The following is a 16653-nucleotide window of genomic DNA, read 5'->3' as shown; positions in this document are numbered from 1 at the left end:
GCTCTTGGCAATCCAATTATATGCCGTCGAATGAAGAGTTACACTGATGGGTATTTACTGTATGACGACAATTTGTAAATCCATGTGACGAATTACACTATGATGTAAATTGCTCTTTCTTTAACGTAATTTTACTTCTGTTTTGTGGTTTTTATGGATACTTGGAACATTAAAGTCGTTTTCTGTTCAGTTTTTTGGCAATCTAGTTATATGACAAGTCACATGACAAGTTACAGCTATGTGCATTTGTTCTTTTTTTGTGACTTGTCACATGACAAGTTACAGCTATGTGCATTTGTTCTTTTTTTGTGACTTGTCACATGACAAGTTACAGCTATGTGCATTTGTTCTTTTTTTGTGACTTGTCACATGACAAGTCACAGCTATGTGCATTTGTTCTTTTTTTGTGACTTGTCACATGACAAGTTACAGCTATGTGCATTTGTTCTTTTTTTGTGACTTGTCACATGACAAGTTACAGCTATGTGCATTTGTTCTTTTTTTGTGACTTGTCACATGACAAGTTACAGCTATGTGCATTTGTTCTTTTTTTTACGCAATTCATCTATTGCTACTGACATACATGAATAGAATACAAGCTGTGTTTTATTCAGTTTATTCGATTTAGTTGATTTCTATGACGAATCGAGGATGCGTGCGTTCGGAACCATATATTTGATGCTAAAGAGTTTCTTTCAAAAGCAAAAAGCCAAAAGCCAAAAATGTATAAAAATCTTGACATAATTTAAAAGAACTTCATTCCCTGCTCCTGCTATAATGAACAGCTACTAAAAGTAGAAATGTTATATTCACGAAAGTATAGCTACTAAAATTAAATATCCGTGTAAAAAAACCGTTTTTAATATTTGTAAATCATGGGAGTAATGAAACGTGTTATGGAGGAGTTGGAAAATAATGGCTATGAATCTGTAGAAGATCTTTATCACGAAGAAATTCATGACCATGCTTTTCGAGGAAACTTGTGTATATGTAAATGGCTTGTTTCGTCTGGTGTTGGGATAGATGAGTTAAATAACGACAGAAGAACCCCTTTACATTGTGCTGTACTCGGTAATAAAATTGAAGTAGTTAGATACTTCTTAAATCGTGGAGCAGATCCAAATTCTAAGGACCGTTGGAAGAGCATGCCTCTACATTATGCTGCTGAGAAAGGCTGTCCCATTATTTGTCAGTTGCTCCTCTCTTTTGGCGGCAATATCGATTCCATAGATGGTTCTGGTAGTACACCATTAGACAAAGCCTTGTCCTCACAACGTTTGTGTGTTGTAGAGTGTCTTCTGAATGAGGGGGCTGACTCTAAAGCTGATAAATCTTTGCGCTCTACAGCTGCTGGTGTTAATTCTTGATTTTTGTCACTTGTAATTTGTTAGAATGTGGAGTAAATCCGAATTCCAAGGTTTGTTAATTAGCACGCCTTTACAGATGCTGAAAAAGGTTGGCTTAGAATTTATCTTGCTCCTTTCATTTGGAGCCAAAATCAAATTCATAGATGGATCTTGGTAGTCACTATTAGACAACATTTGGTTCTCGAAATACTTCTGTGTAAGCAGAAAAATGGCTCATGAAACGAAAGGTTGGCTGCTTACTCCATATAGTCTTCTTCCACATAGACTATCCGCTTCAACTCGCTGACAACAGGCTCAATCACTAGCCAAATCCATCCTTTTCTGGTCCTCAGTTTTACACAGCTTTGCGAAATGTGCTGTCATACTCATCAATCTGGGTTTAGATCCTCACCTTTCGTAAAAACTGTGGACGTCAGACTCTTGCCACCTTTTAGCAATAAGTTGAAATCGCGGGGTTAAAAAAAAGACAAGATCAATATGTTGCTGTTACAACACAATAAGGAATGATATTGGTCTACGGGGAAATCTTGCTAAAGGCCTATTCGTAAAAGAGATTTTACTGAGCCAATCAGAACATTCTATGAAACATGATTAACTCAAAATATCGCAAGCTAAATATCAGTATTAGTAAAAGTTCCTTGTGAATGGGCCCTTTAATGGAAAAAAAATCACCAGAAGTAATGAAGCTTAAATATTCAATTAAATATTTAAGTATTTGAAAACATAGGGTAATGTCCTATTCATCTACTGGGGATACCCAAATGAAGTCTGAAACATCTTAAATAACGTGATAGTACCATCATTTGCCTAAGGAAAAAAGAAGGGGCGTGTCTGGAAATGATTAACGTAAGAAAAACAGAGATGGCTTAAACCAAAAACCATATGCATAACTGAAGTAGATGAAATATTGCTGAAATTAGATTATCTATCTCTTCTTTGGATATGAGAGGTAAGCTTGAAAGATGCACCACACCAGTGCACTGCTTTCGTGTGATTCACTATCTTTTTGTTAGATGATTAGTTTCATGAGAGAGCTGCTTCTCTTTCTTTCTCCTAAACTGGATGGCGGTTTTAAATGAATTATCTAATTGTTTGAAATGCGTATTGATGTGAACTAGATAACTTTCTTTTAATTATTAATATCTCGTATTATTCTTTCATGACATAAACTAATAGAAAGCAATGTTTGACAAGATAATATTCGGTAATTGACAACTAATACTTACTTACGACACAACTGCCTGTCCATGGATTTTTCTTTTTGGTTGATTGTGTATGGCTATACTGTTTGACCTATGTAATTGGATGGATGAGTATGGTTAAGGCCTCATTCAAGTACTGATCTATATTAATTACTAAAGTAGGAAAACAATCCTCCTTTCTCCTTCTGTCTTTTTTTTATATTTATTTCTGTGTTTGTGCTGTTGTATTGGTGATTTCTTTTTTAATTATGTATATATATATATATATATATATATATATATATATATATATATATATATATATATATATATATATATATATATATATATATATATATATATATATATATATATATATATATATATGTGTGTGTGTATATGTATATGACAGGCAAACCTGGCATAAGCCCTTTTTAAGATCATAAAAAAATGAATAAATAAAGGGAAAAAAGAAAATATACAAAAACACACATAGGAAGTAAATAACAATAAAAATTGATTTTACATATCAGTGAAACAAAAATACACCATAGTAAATTAAAAATGAGGCACCTGAGATGAATACCAGTACAATTTAAAACGAGTTTAATTCAGAGGAAAATCAACGATACGTTCTCTACACTTTTGGAATCTTAACGGAAGTTACTCCATTTTTATAGTAACTATGGTCCTAATACTGCTGAACTGGAACGGGGTCAATACAAGAATATTCTCCTTACAACCTTACGGATTGCTGCTCCATAATGGCTGGTTCTCGCATCTTCTCTTTCGGAAGAGACACTAACAGCAGACTTTGGTAACTGTTGCCCTAATGATGCTGAATGGAATATGGTTTCTACAAGTATATACCTCTTATACATTTATAATTGCCGCCATAGACTGGCTTTATCTCGTATGTTTTCTTACAGAAGAGAGACACTCTACCAACCTGCTGTGGTAATAATGGTTCTGCTAATGCTGATTTGGAATATGGTCAACAAGCATAAGCTCCTCAGAAATTTATTAATTACTACTAGAGTCGCTTTATCTTTTTTTTTTTTTTTTTTTAGAAGATGGAGAAGTTAACATCTTACTGTGGTAGCTATGGTCCTAATGGTGCTGAATTGTAGTATGTCCAACACAAGTATGCTCCTAAGAAATTCATTCGTCAGAAAAGCTCTACTAATACACAAGAGTCAAAACAAGTCTAAGCCTCGTAATAATACAGGCTATCTCCTGTTTCAATTGTTATCGTTTGTTGTAAATCAATCCCTTTTAGGTGGCAGACTTCAGTCCTCGAGCTGTTTACACATCAGGCAAAGCTTCCAGTGCTGCTGGTTTAACTGCCGCTGTCGTTAAGGACGAAGAGTCATTTGAATTTGTCATTGAAGCTGGTGCTCTCATGTTGGCAGACAATGGTATCTGTTGCATTGACGAGTTTGATAAAATGGACCCAAAAGATCAGGTCGCTATCCACGAAGCAATGGAACAACAAACGATCTCCATCACAAAGGTATTGCAAGTTCGGCTAAATATTTCTAAGACTTATTTCTAGGACCTCTAATAGACCTATTTATGAATTTCTAATTTGAAATAGAGGACAACCTTCAAGAAGGAGAAAATATGAAATTATTTTCAACTTTAATATTAAAATGATGAATGTTTATATTAGATAACATTCCAGAGGATCACAGTCCACTGTGATCCTCATCTGAGGATCTCACTGGGTCACATCTGGATAATGAGATTTGTTTTTGACCGTATTTAGATGTTAAAAATGCGGTTTTAATAGTAAATTTGTAAACCTCTGTGGTTAGCTAGGATCAGTTACATATTTGGCTACTCTACTTGAAGAACTTTGGCGTTGTAGACTTCTAAGGTATTGGCACCAAATTTATTTGAGGGTTAATGCCGCCATATCTACGGAAAAAGAATAGAATACATAGAGTCAACATCTATGGAGAAGCATTCAGCGGCATTTCACGATGGTGCAACAGAGTGTGGTAAAAATAAATCGAAATTAATCAATAACTTGTTTCTGTTGGTTTAAGCTTACTCGTTGAACCGCATATACAGCGATGTCGAGCCACTGTCAGAACCATGAGCCACAAGCCACCTATCTGTTTGCATAGACTTACGTGTATTATATACTGCCATCCTGTTTGGGGGCAAAGTCTGCTGAGTTTAGAATAGGTAAATTTTTAAATATAGCGTAGTTTGAATTTTTAGTCTTTTATTACCGTGTGGCTGTCGCAAAGCGGCTTGAACTCCCACCCTCCAAATCAGAAAGAGAGTTTCTCATGTTTGACAGTTATTTCCTTGTTCCTTAAAATTGTCTTCTTTTTCATGTAACTCACAACCTGAGAGTGAAATTGTCCTACTGGTTGAAAACTTTCAGGCAAGTCGCACCGGAGAGCGGAATTGTCCTACTGCTTGAAAACAATTCTAAGAGAACGCGATTAAAGAATAAATATGCTCCTTTTCGAACGCTCCTTAGTGCAATTAGTAAAATTGTACCAGCCTAATTTTTTCTTCCTCTGTTAATTATTGTAACAACAATTATGCGGGATAGGATTGTTTTGCTCTAAAAAAGAGTATTGACGTGTCAATTAGGATTCAGAGTAGTCCTTTGTCAATGGCCCAAAAAGTCATGAAACTGTGACCAATGACAAAGTCATTGGTCACTTAAGTCACTTAAGTCATTTGTCAGACTAAACGTCTGACAGCGATGCCCATTAAGTAGTCAGCAGGGGCGTAGCTCCATTGCATGTCATCACATAGAACATCCGAAAGAGCGCAGATTGTTCCGCTGAATAATTCTGGTTTCTTACGGAAGCGGATGATTTCGCTCATCTCTGTGCTGGTAATCATATGCTCAGATTGTTTTATTTAAGGAATTATTAATAAATTACTATAAAAATGTGAGTCTGAATTGTCAGAACGTGATATTTTCAAGTTATTAAATGACGTTTCAAGTCGTAATTTTGAAAATTTTGTAGGAAAAGGACTCTTTAAACTAATTTTGTTCTTGAGGATTGTCCCCGATTCCGTTACGTAATGATGCGCATAAAATATTTTATTTAAGAAATTACTAAGGAGTTATTATGGAAAAGTGAGTCAAATGTCAAAATATGACATTTTCAAACCATAAAATGACGTTTGATGTCGTAAATTTGAAATTTTTGAAGGGAAGGGGCTTTCGGCTAATCTTGTTTGTGAAGGTCCTCCCCGATTACCACATCTCTTTGCAATTGATCATATGAATGTAATTTCATTTAAGAAGTTAGTGATGAATTATTATAGAAATGTGAGTTTAAAATGTCAAAGTATAATATTTAACAGTACAATTTTTACTTATTGAAAGTTGGGATCTTCCAGTTAATCTTACTCCTGGGGGCTGCACTCCGATGCTTGCAACACTAATAAATGTATATATCTCTTTTGAATGATTTAATCATTGTCATCATTATATCTGTCATGTTCTTGTAATCTGTCATGTTCATTATCTGTCATTTATCTGTCTTGTAATGTATATATATCTTTAGAATGCTTTAATGATTGTCATCATTATCTGTCATGTTCTTTTCTTCTATATTTGAAAGATTTTATCTTGTCTATGCACTTGACTGCTGTCCAAGCAACCACATTAACCGTAACCCTGTCAATTTCATGGGATCAAGGTTCCGCTTTTATCTCCACTTTGCAAATCAAGATACTTGCGTGATTTCGCTTCAAAGAAGGTGGAACATGCATACCTTTGTGCTAAAAAGTTAGAGGGACCGAGGGTGTTGGAGGAGCTTCTTTGAACTCGTTTTCTTTTTCAGGCTGGTGTCAAAGCCACATTGAATGCAAGGACATCTATTTTAGCAGCTGCTAATCCTGTTGGTGGACGGTATGATCGTGCAAAATCCCTCCGTCAGAATATTACTTTAACAGCACCTATTATGTCAAGATTTGATTTGTTTTTCATTCTCGTTGATGAATGCAATGAGGTTTGAAGCTGTTTTTTTATTATGATTAATAACTTTTTTATAGCATTCCTTGGGTCAGTTGTTTCAAGTACCTAATACGTGACAGTTAGTGAAATACTAAAATCATCAAATTTTGGTATTATGGTAAGCAAGGCCATATCCAGGGATTGGGTCTGGGTTAACCCCCCTTCTTCCCCCCCACCAAAAAGAAATAAATTGTCTGACGCGTAGAAACGTAAAAAAACGCATATAAATAAGCTTTTGATACGTTTTTGAAAGTTTTTTTTTGTAAAATCGTGCCTCTGGAAGGATCTCCCCCCTCCCCCGAACAGAAATCCTGGATATGTCCTTGATGGCAAGCAGTTGAACTTAAGAATATTGCAAGCAGCCAGATGTATTCATATGGAACTTTTCCGCGCACTTTTTGCTTGGTTAAGCAGTACTCCATTCCAAAGCTGATGATGATGTGGTTAGAAGTTGGTTCTGTCATTTGAGGTCATATGTAGTCATGGATCATTATCTATGCCTAGGATAAATTAAAAATCTTTATATATATATAATTAGAACGTTCATTTTAATTGGCCACTGCAAATATTTCCTAAATTACCCATGAGATGTGCGTTGTAGATGTTGGTCATAAATCCGTATTTTTTAAAATAATTAGTTAGGTATGATGCTGAACCGACCTTAAAGTGTAGTTAAAAAAGAGATAAAGCTAAAATAATTACTACTGAATAAATAATAAAGTAATAACAATGATAATACAATAAAGGAATAATATTAATACAATAAAAAGTAATGATAAATTAATAATAAAATGATATATAATAGAAAAGAATAAAAATCATTTAAGTCATTCAATGCTTTATCTGAAATAAATAAAAAATGCTAATTTACTATGCAACAGCAAAGACCAGAGTTGTTATTATAATATAATGTATCAAATATACTGAAAGAAAAAAGAACAAAATCAGGCACGTAATTAAAGTAAATAGAAGAAATTAATGTTTTCACTAGAGACCCTATATGCGGAGAAATTGTACAGGCTGGCGAAAATCCTCAAGAAGTTGAAGGTGCAATAAACGTTGTTTATGCAACTACCAAAATATTGGGGATAAACATTGAGACCCCCTTTTATATACAGCCTTGGCTATTATGCAGGATCACCTTACACTCCGGCTCCGCCTTACACTCCGCCTCTACCAAGTTGGTTTTTATTTTCTGCCACAAAATATTTCCTGCGCGAAGGATGCAGTAAAAACAGAGAGCTGTTCGTATAAAACCGGTTTATTCTATCCGTAAAGTGCAAATAGCAAAATCAGAATTGAAATTGGCTAGAAAGCTTTTTCTTTTATGTTTTCAACCAATGTGTTTTTAACGGTCCAATGCCGTTGAACCGATATGATGTATGAAGATGCAGCAAAAATATGTAAGCTATAACGGTAAGCGTGCGCTTAGGTGTGATAACGCCGCTATGTCAACTTCATGATAGAGCATTACTCCCCGCCAACAGAAAATATATAAAACTCTGTAATTTATTGGTATTATTATAAAGAACCTTGAACCGTGATGTCAAAAGAAGTACAGATCTAAGAAATTCTGTGGCACCTGTTGGGTGGTTCAAAAGAAATAAGATTGAAAAAATAGTATAACCATTAATTCGAAAGGTCTCAGAGGACCTCCTTTGGTGGGACACATTTTGTGGAGTTCTAAGCAAATCAAAACCCAAAAACAGGTAAATTAAGTATTAATTCGAAAGGTCTCTGAGGACCCCCATTGGTGGGACACATTTTGCGGAGTTCTAAGCTAATCCAAACCCAAAAACAGGCAAATTAAGTATTAATTCGGAAGGTTTCAGAGGACGTTCTTTGATGGGACACATTTTGTGGAGTTCTAAGCAAATCAAAACCCCAAAACAGGTAAATTAAGTATTAATTCGAAAGGTCTCTGAGGACCCCCATTGGTGGGACACATTTTGCGGAGTTCTAAGCTAATTCAAACCCAAAAACAGGCAAATTAAGTATTAATTCGGAAGGTTTCAGAGGACGTTCTTTGATGGGACACATTTTGTCGAGGTCTTAGCTAATCAAAACCCAAAAATAGGCGAATAATGCGAAAATTTTGGAAACGTTTTGAAAAAATCTTAAAACAGTTTTCAATATTTTTTGGGAAGGCTTTAAGATCTGAATCACCCTCCCAGGAAATTTTTTCTCATAGACATTCGCTTGATGAGAGTAGACTCTAGTCTGACTGACTGGCTATAACTGTAGACCAAAGGCAAGATAATATGTCTGCCTATGGAAATAGCATACAGTCAGTAGAGTAAATTTAAAGGTAAGGAATTTCACACTGGCTTAGAAAGTCTACCCTGTTGTGTCTAATGGCTGGTTGTCAGTTTTAAACCTTCAGGATTTGTTTGGGGTGTGAGAAGTTTGGAACTTTGTGAGGAGGGGATGGAAAAAAATGACCCATCCGTGCAAAAGAGCTTACGCTACATTTTTTTTCTCTGACTTTGGCACAAAACAAAACTATTATGTTTTTTTGGGGGGATGGAGGGGGGAGGGGGACTTTGAACTTTGTTTTGGGTAGAGCCAAAGACTGAAAATTAAGACATTTTTCAAAACAAACACCTCAAAATAAATATTGTCTTCAAAATAAGACAACTCCAGAGCTACGGAGTTACGATTTATAGGCTACCCTGGTTAGTTCTTATCAGCCTTTGGTCAGTCAAACCTCGGTTCTTGGACAGACAGGAGTCGATAATCAAATAAGTGTAAAGTATCCGAATCAGTATAATATTTTCATTGCCTATCATTTTCATGAGGAAAGTCATCAGTCCTACCTGTCTTTGGCCTTGAATCTGATTAGAGCTAGGCAAACCAAGATTCTGAGATTCCTTGTGACTATTTCAGGTCTTTCAGGTCTATTCAACCTGAAAACCACTATGTTTTAAAGTATTTCTCTTGTTTGTTTTAAAATTATGAAGCTTATTTAACATTTGCACATGCTCGTCAGTTTTGCCAATTTGAACCGTCAAATATTCATTTATATAACGTTCTGTATAGTACATTCACCGCTCTTTTATTAGGATAATAAAAGAGTGTTGAATGTACGTTATTTATATCGTTCATATAATATTTAGCTTTTTAGCTTGTTTTTAGCTAATTTTTTACCGAAGATATATTTTTATGTTTTTTGCTTGTATGTATAATATACATCATACATCTAATAATACATCTAAAGATGTAATATCATACATCTGTCATATAATGATAGATGTATGATTCCCACCACATTCAGAGGAAAGCCACACCTTCTTAAGCTCTTTGGTGCCATATGTTTTTAGCTTATTTTTAGCTGATTAAAAATCGAGTTCTGGATTTCTTTCCTTTTTTTTAAGATGTACGTTTATGATAAGATGTACGTTATGTATAATATACATCATACATCTAACAATACATCTAAAGATGTAATATCATACATCTGTCATATAATGATAGATGTATGATTCCCACCACATTCAGAGGAAAGCCACACCTTCTTAAGCTCTTTGGTGCCATATGTTTTTAGCTTATTTTTAGCTGATTAAAAATCGAGTTCTGGATTTCTTTCCTTTTTTTTAAGATGTACGTTTATGATATGTGTACGTGTCCACCACATTCAAAGGAACGCTACATCATAGGGCATAGGTGTTTGTGGCAGACAAAGCCTCTCTGCTCTGATAGTCAGTTTTGTTATACATCGTCCATGAAAAAGCACTTTGGTTGATAACAGCGAAGGTCTAACTTGAATATATTTATCTGTTAGTAAATGTTTTTACCAACATTGAATACGGTTAGGACCCCTATCAACTCTTCATTGACTTCAAACAAGCTTTCGACTTAATTTGGAGAGAGGGCCTGTGGCATATACTACTGCATTATGACGTCCCGTCAAATATCGTATACCTCATTCGTAACATGTATGAACGGTTCAGAAGCCAATTAATTTACATATATAAAAAAAAAAGTCACAATAACATATAGCCAAGCTATGGGAAAGAAAAATACTAAAACAAACAAAAATTACCAAAATAATCAATTAGGTTAAAACAAGGGGAAAATCTTGAAATGGCTCAAACCCAAAAAATGTAGACTATGCGATAATGAACCGGTAAACGAGTATATTTTTTTTCAATACCAAGACATGGCAGACTAATCTGACAGACTGTTTACTCCTACTTCATGCTTTTTTCGAAAACCTATGGTTGCTTTTTAGCATTACTTAGTTGTACTACGGGCTATAGTTTGTCTTTTAATATAATCTTGAAACAATTGTTTTATCTACAAAAGGCACTAGACTTGTTTAGTGAGTATTCGTCCAACCTTGTTGCAGCGGGGATCGAACTCTGGTGCTCCGTATTGCCAAGTAGAGTTTCAATCCACTGCGCTAAAACAGGTTATAAAAGGCACTAGATCGGGCATTGCTAATAGTATTTAAATTTGGCAAAGATGTTTTTGAATTTTCAAGGAGGCAATGAAAAAAGAAATGTCAATAATGCAGCAGTTTGATTTTCTGCCTTTTTAGCTGTAAATGTCATAATATCGAACTTAAAATGCAAAGAGAAGGTAATAAAATAAGATGTTTTCAATCAAACAGCTATAAAGTATAATGTAACTCTTTTCTCTATGTATAATATTGCCAAATTAAGGTGGTGTTTCTCATGTCTTTGCACATTCCATTTCGTAGATCAAAAATCAGATTTCACAGAAACAAATTATATATATATATATATATATATATATATATATATATATATATATATATATATATAACTTCAGGTCGATGTATTTTTGAGCTGCCTTGTGCCTTAAATTTTTTTTTATTTTAATAGTTCGTTTTTATTTACCTTTAGAAACATTTTTTTATTGTTAACTGTGAAACTTAGTAATACAATTGCAATTTATTACTTTAAACACAATTTTTACGAAGAATATAATCATATGAAAAAGTAATTCCTGTAAAGTATATTGTTTCGTTTCCTTGAAAAATTAATGTATGACCTAGTAATATTATTCGCTTCTATGAAACATATTTCTTTTTGACTTCCTTAGCACTGACCCTTATTGCTTTACTTGTACGATAGAGGCCGACCCAGGTTTTGGAAGTGAAGGGAAAGTAGGAATTTGAGAACATCCTTAATACCTGTATTTTATATGGCAAATAAGAGGACGTTGTAAAACGTATGTGTTTTTGGGGTAATGGAGGGATGGCGCTGATTTTTCTGATAAGTCTTTAGTATTAAATTCTAGTCCTAAATTCACTGGCAGATCTAGTTGTTATCATATTTCTTAGCTAAAACGGTAAGATCTTGATATTTTATGATATATTTTGTACTATTTTTTTTTTCTATAAAAATTTAAGCCGAATAAAATTATTTATCTTTAAAGTCTATAATATCTAAACGAGATTGTAATGAAAACTGTGACAACTTTTTTGAAGGGCTTATGCTACTTTGCGGTGGGATTGTCGATCTTTCCCAAATACTGGTCTTTTTTTGACAGTTTTTCATATCTTATTTTGGCCTTTTTCGCCCGTCAGTTTCTTCCCTAACTGTCAATCAATGGTGTTGATGTTTCATTTATTTTAGGTGATGGATTATTCAATTGCACAGCGAATTGTTGACCTTCATTGTCGAAATGAAGAATCTATTGAAAGAGTCTACTCACCAGAATATATTTTAAAGTACCTTCTTTTTGCCAGACAGTTTAAGCCAACAATTTCTCGGGTAAGTTGAATTTCAAAAATATTTAAGTTTTTTACATTGCCTATATAGTATTTATGTAATTTTCACTATACTATTTTTCATTTATTTATATAATTATTTGCTATATAAACAGGATATTTTTTAAATTGCCTATAATGTTCATACATAAGGAGCTCAGCAGAACATGGAATCGATATACCCCTATTAATAGGGTAAAATACCCCTTTTCTTTGTCAAATAATGGAAAATGAGAATGCATTATGGCAGCATTGAAAACAAAATTACTAAGGTGGAGTATTATTTTAGACAAGAATAAGGAAAAAAAAAACATGAAAAGACCTTTAAAGCAGTTCAAACTGACAGAGCGAACGATAAAATTGATATCCTTTCGAATGATTTGTTATCATAAATAGCGGCGAAGACAACCGTGCCTTTCGATAACAAACACCAAAAACAAGAAGAACAATAGGGTCTTAAATCTTAATTAACTAATCAAAATTAATTATTTTCGCAAGACAGTGGGAAACTAATTAGAATGAATCAACCAGATTCCTGGTTGAACTTCGCTGAAGTAAGGATGCTGGGACTCTTTAAAAAAAAATTCATTTTAGTTATATTGGTTGTATCTTGTTGTAAGTTTTTCTTTTTATATATTTATGTTTTGCTGACGACGGCCCTTGAACATGGGGGCGAAATATTCATTGTCCCAAGACAAGACAGTGTCCCACTGTCTTGCGAAAAGAATTCTCGATGTTTTGTTTTGGGTGTTTGCTTTGTTATCAGTAAGTTAAGAATATAGTATGATTACAGAAGCAAGTTTGCTTTTTAAACTATCTTGTTCTATACGATTCGCTTTTTTCAATATTTTTCCCAATATTTGCGCAATGTGCCTCTTCTTAAGCTACATTCCGGTAGGATTCGAATCTCTATTCGGCCTCTGGACTTTGCGTCGGGTGTCGAAAAAAATAGCTTCATGTAGTAAACATTTGGTTTGCTTCGGTTTTAGACTAGCTTCGGAAAACGTACCTTCGACGAGCACCTCAAACACCTTTAAAACCTCCCTTTAATAGATAAGCTTCTTAAGGTTTAATGAGCCTAAAGCCTCCTCTTTGTATACTGGTCTAAGTTATTATTTTCTCTAATTAGCCTGGTTTCTGTAGGAAGCAAATTACTTAGGATGATGATGCTTAAGCATAGAAATGTTGTAGATTTTCAGAGAAAAATCAGTTTTAGGAAGGAGAGAGAATGCGTCGGCTAAGTTTTCACTCTTAGACTAACACTTGAGTGCCTGAGTCATCAAACCCTTTAGTCCTCAGTTTTATAGATTATGACCAAGCGTTTTATTCAGCTGATATAAGAGCTTTAGTGAAGGTCTTATTCTTCTATAGTATACCAGGTAAATTAGATTGATTGGTGGTATGTGCGAGAATAACACTGCTGCGATTAAGGTAGGAAATGAGGTTAGCAACTGGTTTTGTATTAAATCAGGAGTGAAGGATGTTTGTTATTTCCCCATTTATATGTATCATTTTTGTGGACTTTGTCCAGGTTTTTATACTATTTGGGATTATCTTATAGTACATCAGCTCGAAATCCAAAGTCGATGCTAACTTTCAATCTTCAACTAAAGATAAGGAAGAAACGATTAGATCAAGGAAAATTAGTAACAAAGGGAATCGATTTTAATTTTATATATTCAAGAAAGAATTAGAAATACACTTTGATCAATTATGTGACTTAGTCTTATCTATCATTGTGATATTTTAGGCTCTATTGTAGCGCAGTAGCACTCCCGCATATTCTCCGCCTTTACTAGTTTAAATTTTTGCTTGGTTTTCCAAATTGCTTTCCCTGAATTAGTTTCGAGATTTAAATTCAAGAGTAGTTGGCATTAGCTAAAATTAAAATAGATAAACTTTTACCCAGTCTAAAAATATTCTCTCTATCCGTAAGCTTTTTCGTTTTTACCAGAATTAAAATTACTCGTAAATATTTTTATTTTCTTTACATGTTTTATTCAGTTACGCCTATTGTAAATTGTTGCTTTGTTCTATTTGTTGAAATATTTTTACGGTTTTCATTTACGTATTTTTTTATTTCATATACCCGTACATACTTTACATAACCTGCATACTTTCATATACTATTACATTTATTTCATTTGATATACAAATTAGTTGTGAGGGAAATAAATAAATAAATTTTGAAAGTTTATTCAATCCTCATTCGATGGAGAATATACCAAACAATATGTTATTTAAAAAATTTAGTGCGATATCTCTTTCCGGGGGTTGAATGTAAGAAAGATTAGCATGACAGGGCCATGTTTTACAAATAGAGATGATAAATTGCCCAAGATTGGGTTTTTTGTCATATATTTTGGGCCAAATAAAAATTGGATAGTCTTCCCCCCCCCCTAACCTGGTGGGAATAGGTTGTAAGAAAGGATTTAAGAAAATTTTAAATTCATGAGGGTGGAGGGGGGTAGATAGTGAAATTTTGAATAAATAGGGACGGAAATGAAATGTGTGCAGCTGTATAGGCCTCAGGGGGCTTGATTTACTGTTAGTAGTAGTACTATACCAGTTGACCCGCTGAAACAGTGAAGGTGGTGAAGAATAAAAATGGATTGCACCCTGGTGGTGTCAATCAGCTGTTTTTATGTCTGTTGTCACGTGGGATGTTACCGAAAGTTCTATGCTGGACGAAAACCTTCATATACTTAACTAAAAGTATAATCAGAATTTATGTAGCACCCAAACAGCCAGAAACGACGTGTTAACACAAAACTCTCTCTCTCTCTCTTTATCTTTATTTCTATCTCTCTCTCACTTTTTCTCTCTCTCTTTCCCTCTCCCTCTCCCCCTCTCTCTGTCTCTTCTCTACCTCTCTATATTTTTGGGAGGATTTCCAACCCTTGTTTATTCTCAACCGTTTTTAGGAAGCTGGAGATCTACTTGTTGAGAACTATAAAAGATTGAGGCAGCGTGATGGTGGTGGAGTTTCTCAATCAGCTTGGAGAATTACAGTGAGACAGTTGGAATCAATGATTCGCCTCTCAGAAGCCATGGCAAAACTGTACTGCTGCGAAGAGGTAAATTATATTTTACTTTTTTTAAATCTTGAAAAATATCAGTGCTTTTGAGTCATTGAAGCATCATCAGCTTTTTTAGCTATTAATGAAGCAAACATATAACGAGACAGCTCGTTAATGGTAAAGACACTGAAGATGAATCAATGGTTTAGATGTAACGCGGCAAAGACACATATAACGGAGGCGTCTTTAAGGAAAACATATTGATGGTGGTGCTCTATTTTGACGAGCCAAACATATAGTAAGGAGACCTCGTTATATGGCTAATATGATGAGGATTCTTCAAGGGCTTACAGATAACGAGGAGGTCTTGTTATGGCAAACATACTGGCGGTGCTTAAAGGTTTACCGATACACAAGGACAAGTTCTCGTTAGGGGAAAATGTGATGGTAATGCTGAAATATAACGAGGCAAACATATAACGAGGATGTCTTGTTATCTCCTCGTACAGAGTTCTCTAGCAGAGAAAGTCTCCTCGTGTAGAGTTCACTTAAGAAGGTTAGATTTTGTTGCTGTTTTTTTTTTTTTTTTTTTTTTTTTTTCTCTTTCTTTTTTTTTGAGCACTGAGAACGACTTGGCGGAGGTCCTTGTCGAAATATTTGCTTGATTTTCATCTTCATATTTTGCTACTGGCTGACGAAATTTTCGTTTTTCACCTATTTAATTTTTCTCTTTTCATTTATTATTTCCTTTGTTGTTTTCATACGTCTCTTGGTTACGCCATCGCAGTACAGAAAGAAGAAACAAAACAGAGGGAACTTTTTCTGTGGTCAAAGTGTCAATCTGTTCTAAACATAGGCAGCTGAAAACTGCACAAAATTGAGTTATATAATGGATAGGATAGATGGGTCACTTTGTGGTACCATTCAAGGATAGATTGCAACATTGGTCTATAGGGTGGGTGTGATGGATTGGTCATATCGTGGTAATGTTCAAGGATAGATAATTTCTTGTATCTTCATGAAACGAAACATACCATTAGGAATTTGTTCAAAACCACTTTTATTCTAACGGTAAGAATTATATATTCTTTCCCTCAAAAGGCTAGTTAGTCAACTAATAGCAGGTTAAGTGAGAAGAGCATTGCACCATGAGCATGTTCAGATGGTAAAAATTTTGTACTTGTGTGACAAATTTTGTACCCTTCTCTGTTTAAACTTACTTCCCTTTCAGGTCTCCCAAGTTTTTTTTTTAGGAAAGATTGCAAATTTTGTTGCTCCTGGCTAACTAAAGAAGACACAAATAGCAGAAAGATAAATAAATGTTGTAGGATTGGTGATGATGAGGTTTCTT

The 16653-nt window shown here is 34.4% G+C and overlaps 1 protein-coding gene across 1 annotated transcript in view; it reads left to right on the top strand.

Annotated features, from left to right (window-relative positions):
- Positions 1–16653, top strand: part of LOC136028385 (DNA replication licensing factor MCM6-like) — an 85301-nt gene that overhangs the window by 53232 nt on the left and 15416 nt on the right. Inside the window, exons 8-11 of the mRNA XM_065706196.1 lie at positions 3828–4061; positions 6373–6540; positions 12149–12286; positions 15207–15359. Of these exons, the coding sequence (XP_065562268.1) occupies positions 3828–4061; positions 6373–6540; positions 12149–12286; positions 15207–15359 (693 nt within the window). The remainder of the gene's footprint in view (positions 1–3827; positions 4062–6372; positions 6541–12148; positions 12287–15206; positions 15360–16653) is intronic.

Source organism: Artemia franciscana, chromosome 6 (assembly GCF_032884065.1).
Source record: "Artemia franciscana chromosome 6, ASM3288406v1, whole genome shotgun sequence".
In the NCBI taxonomy this organism is placed as follows: domain Eukaryota; kingdom Metazoa; phylum Arthropoda; class Branchiopoda; order Anostraca; family Artemiidae; genus Artemia; species Artemia franciscana.
This window is presented reverse-complemented; position numbering and strand designations above follow the sequence as displayed.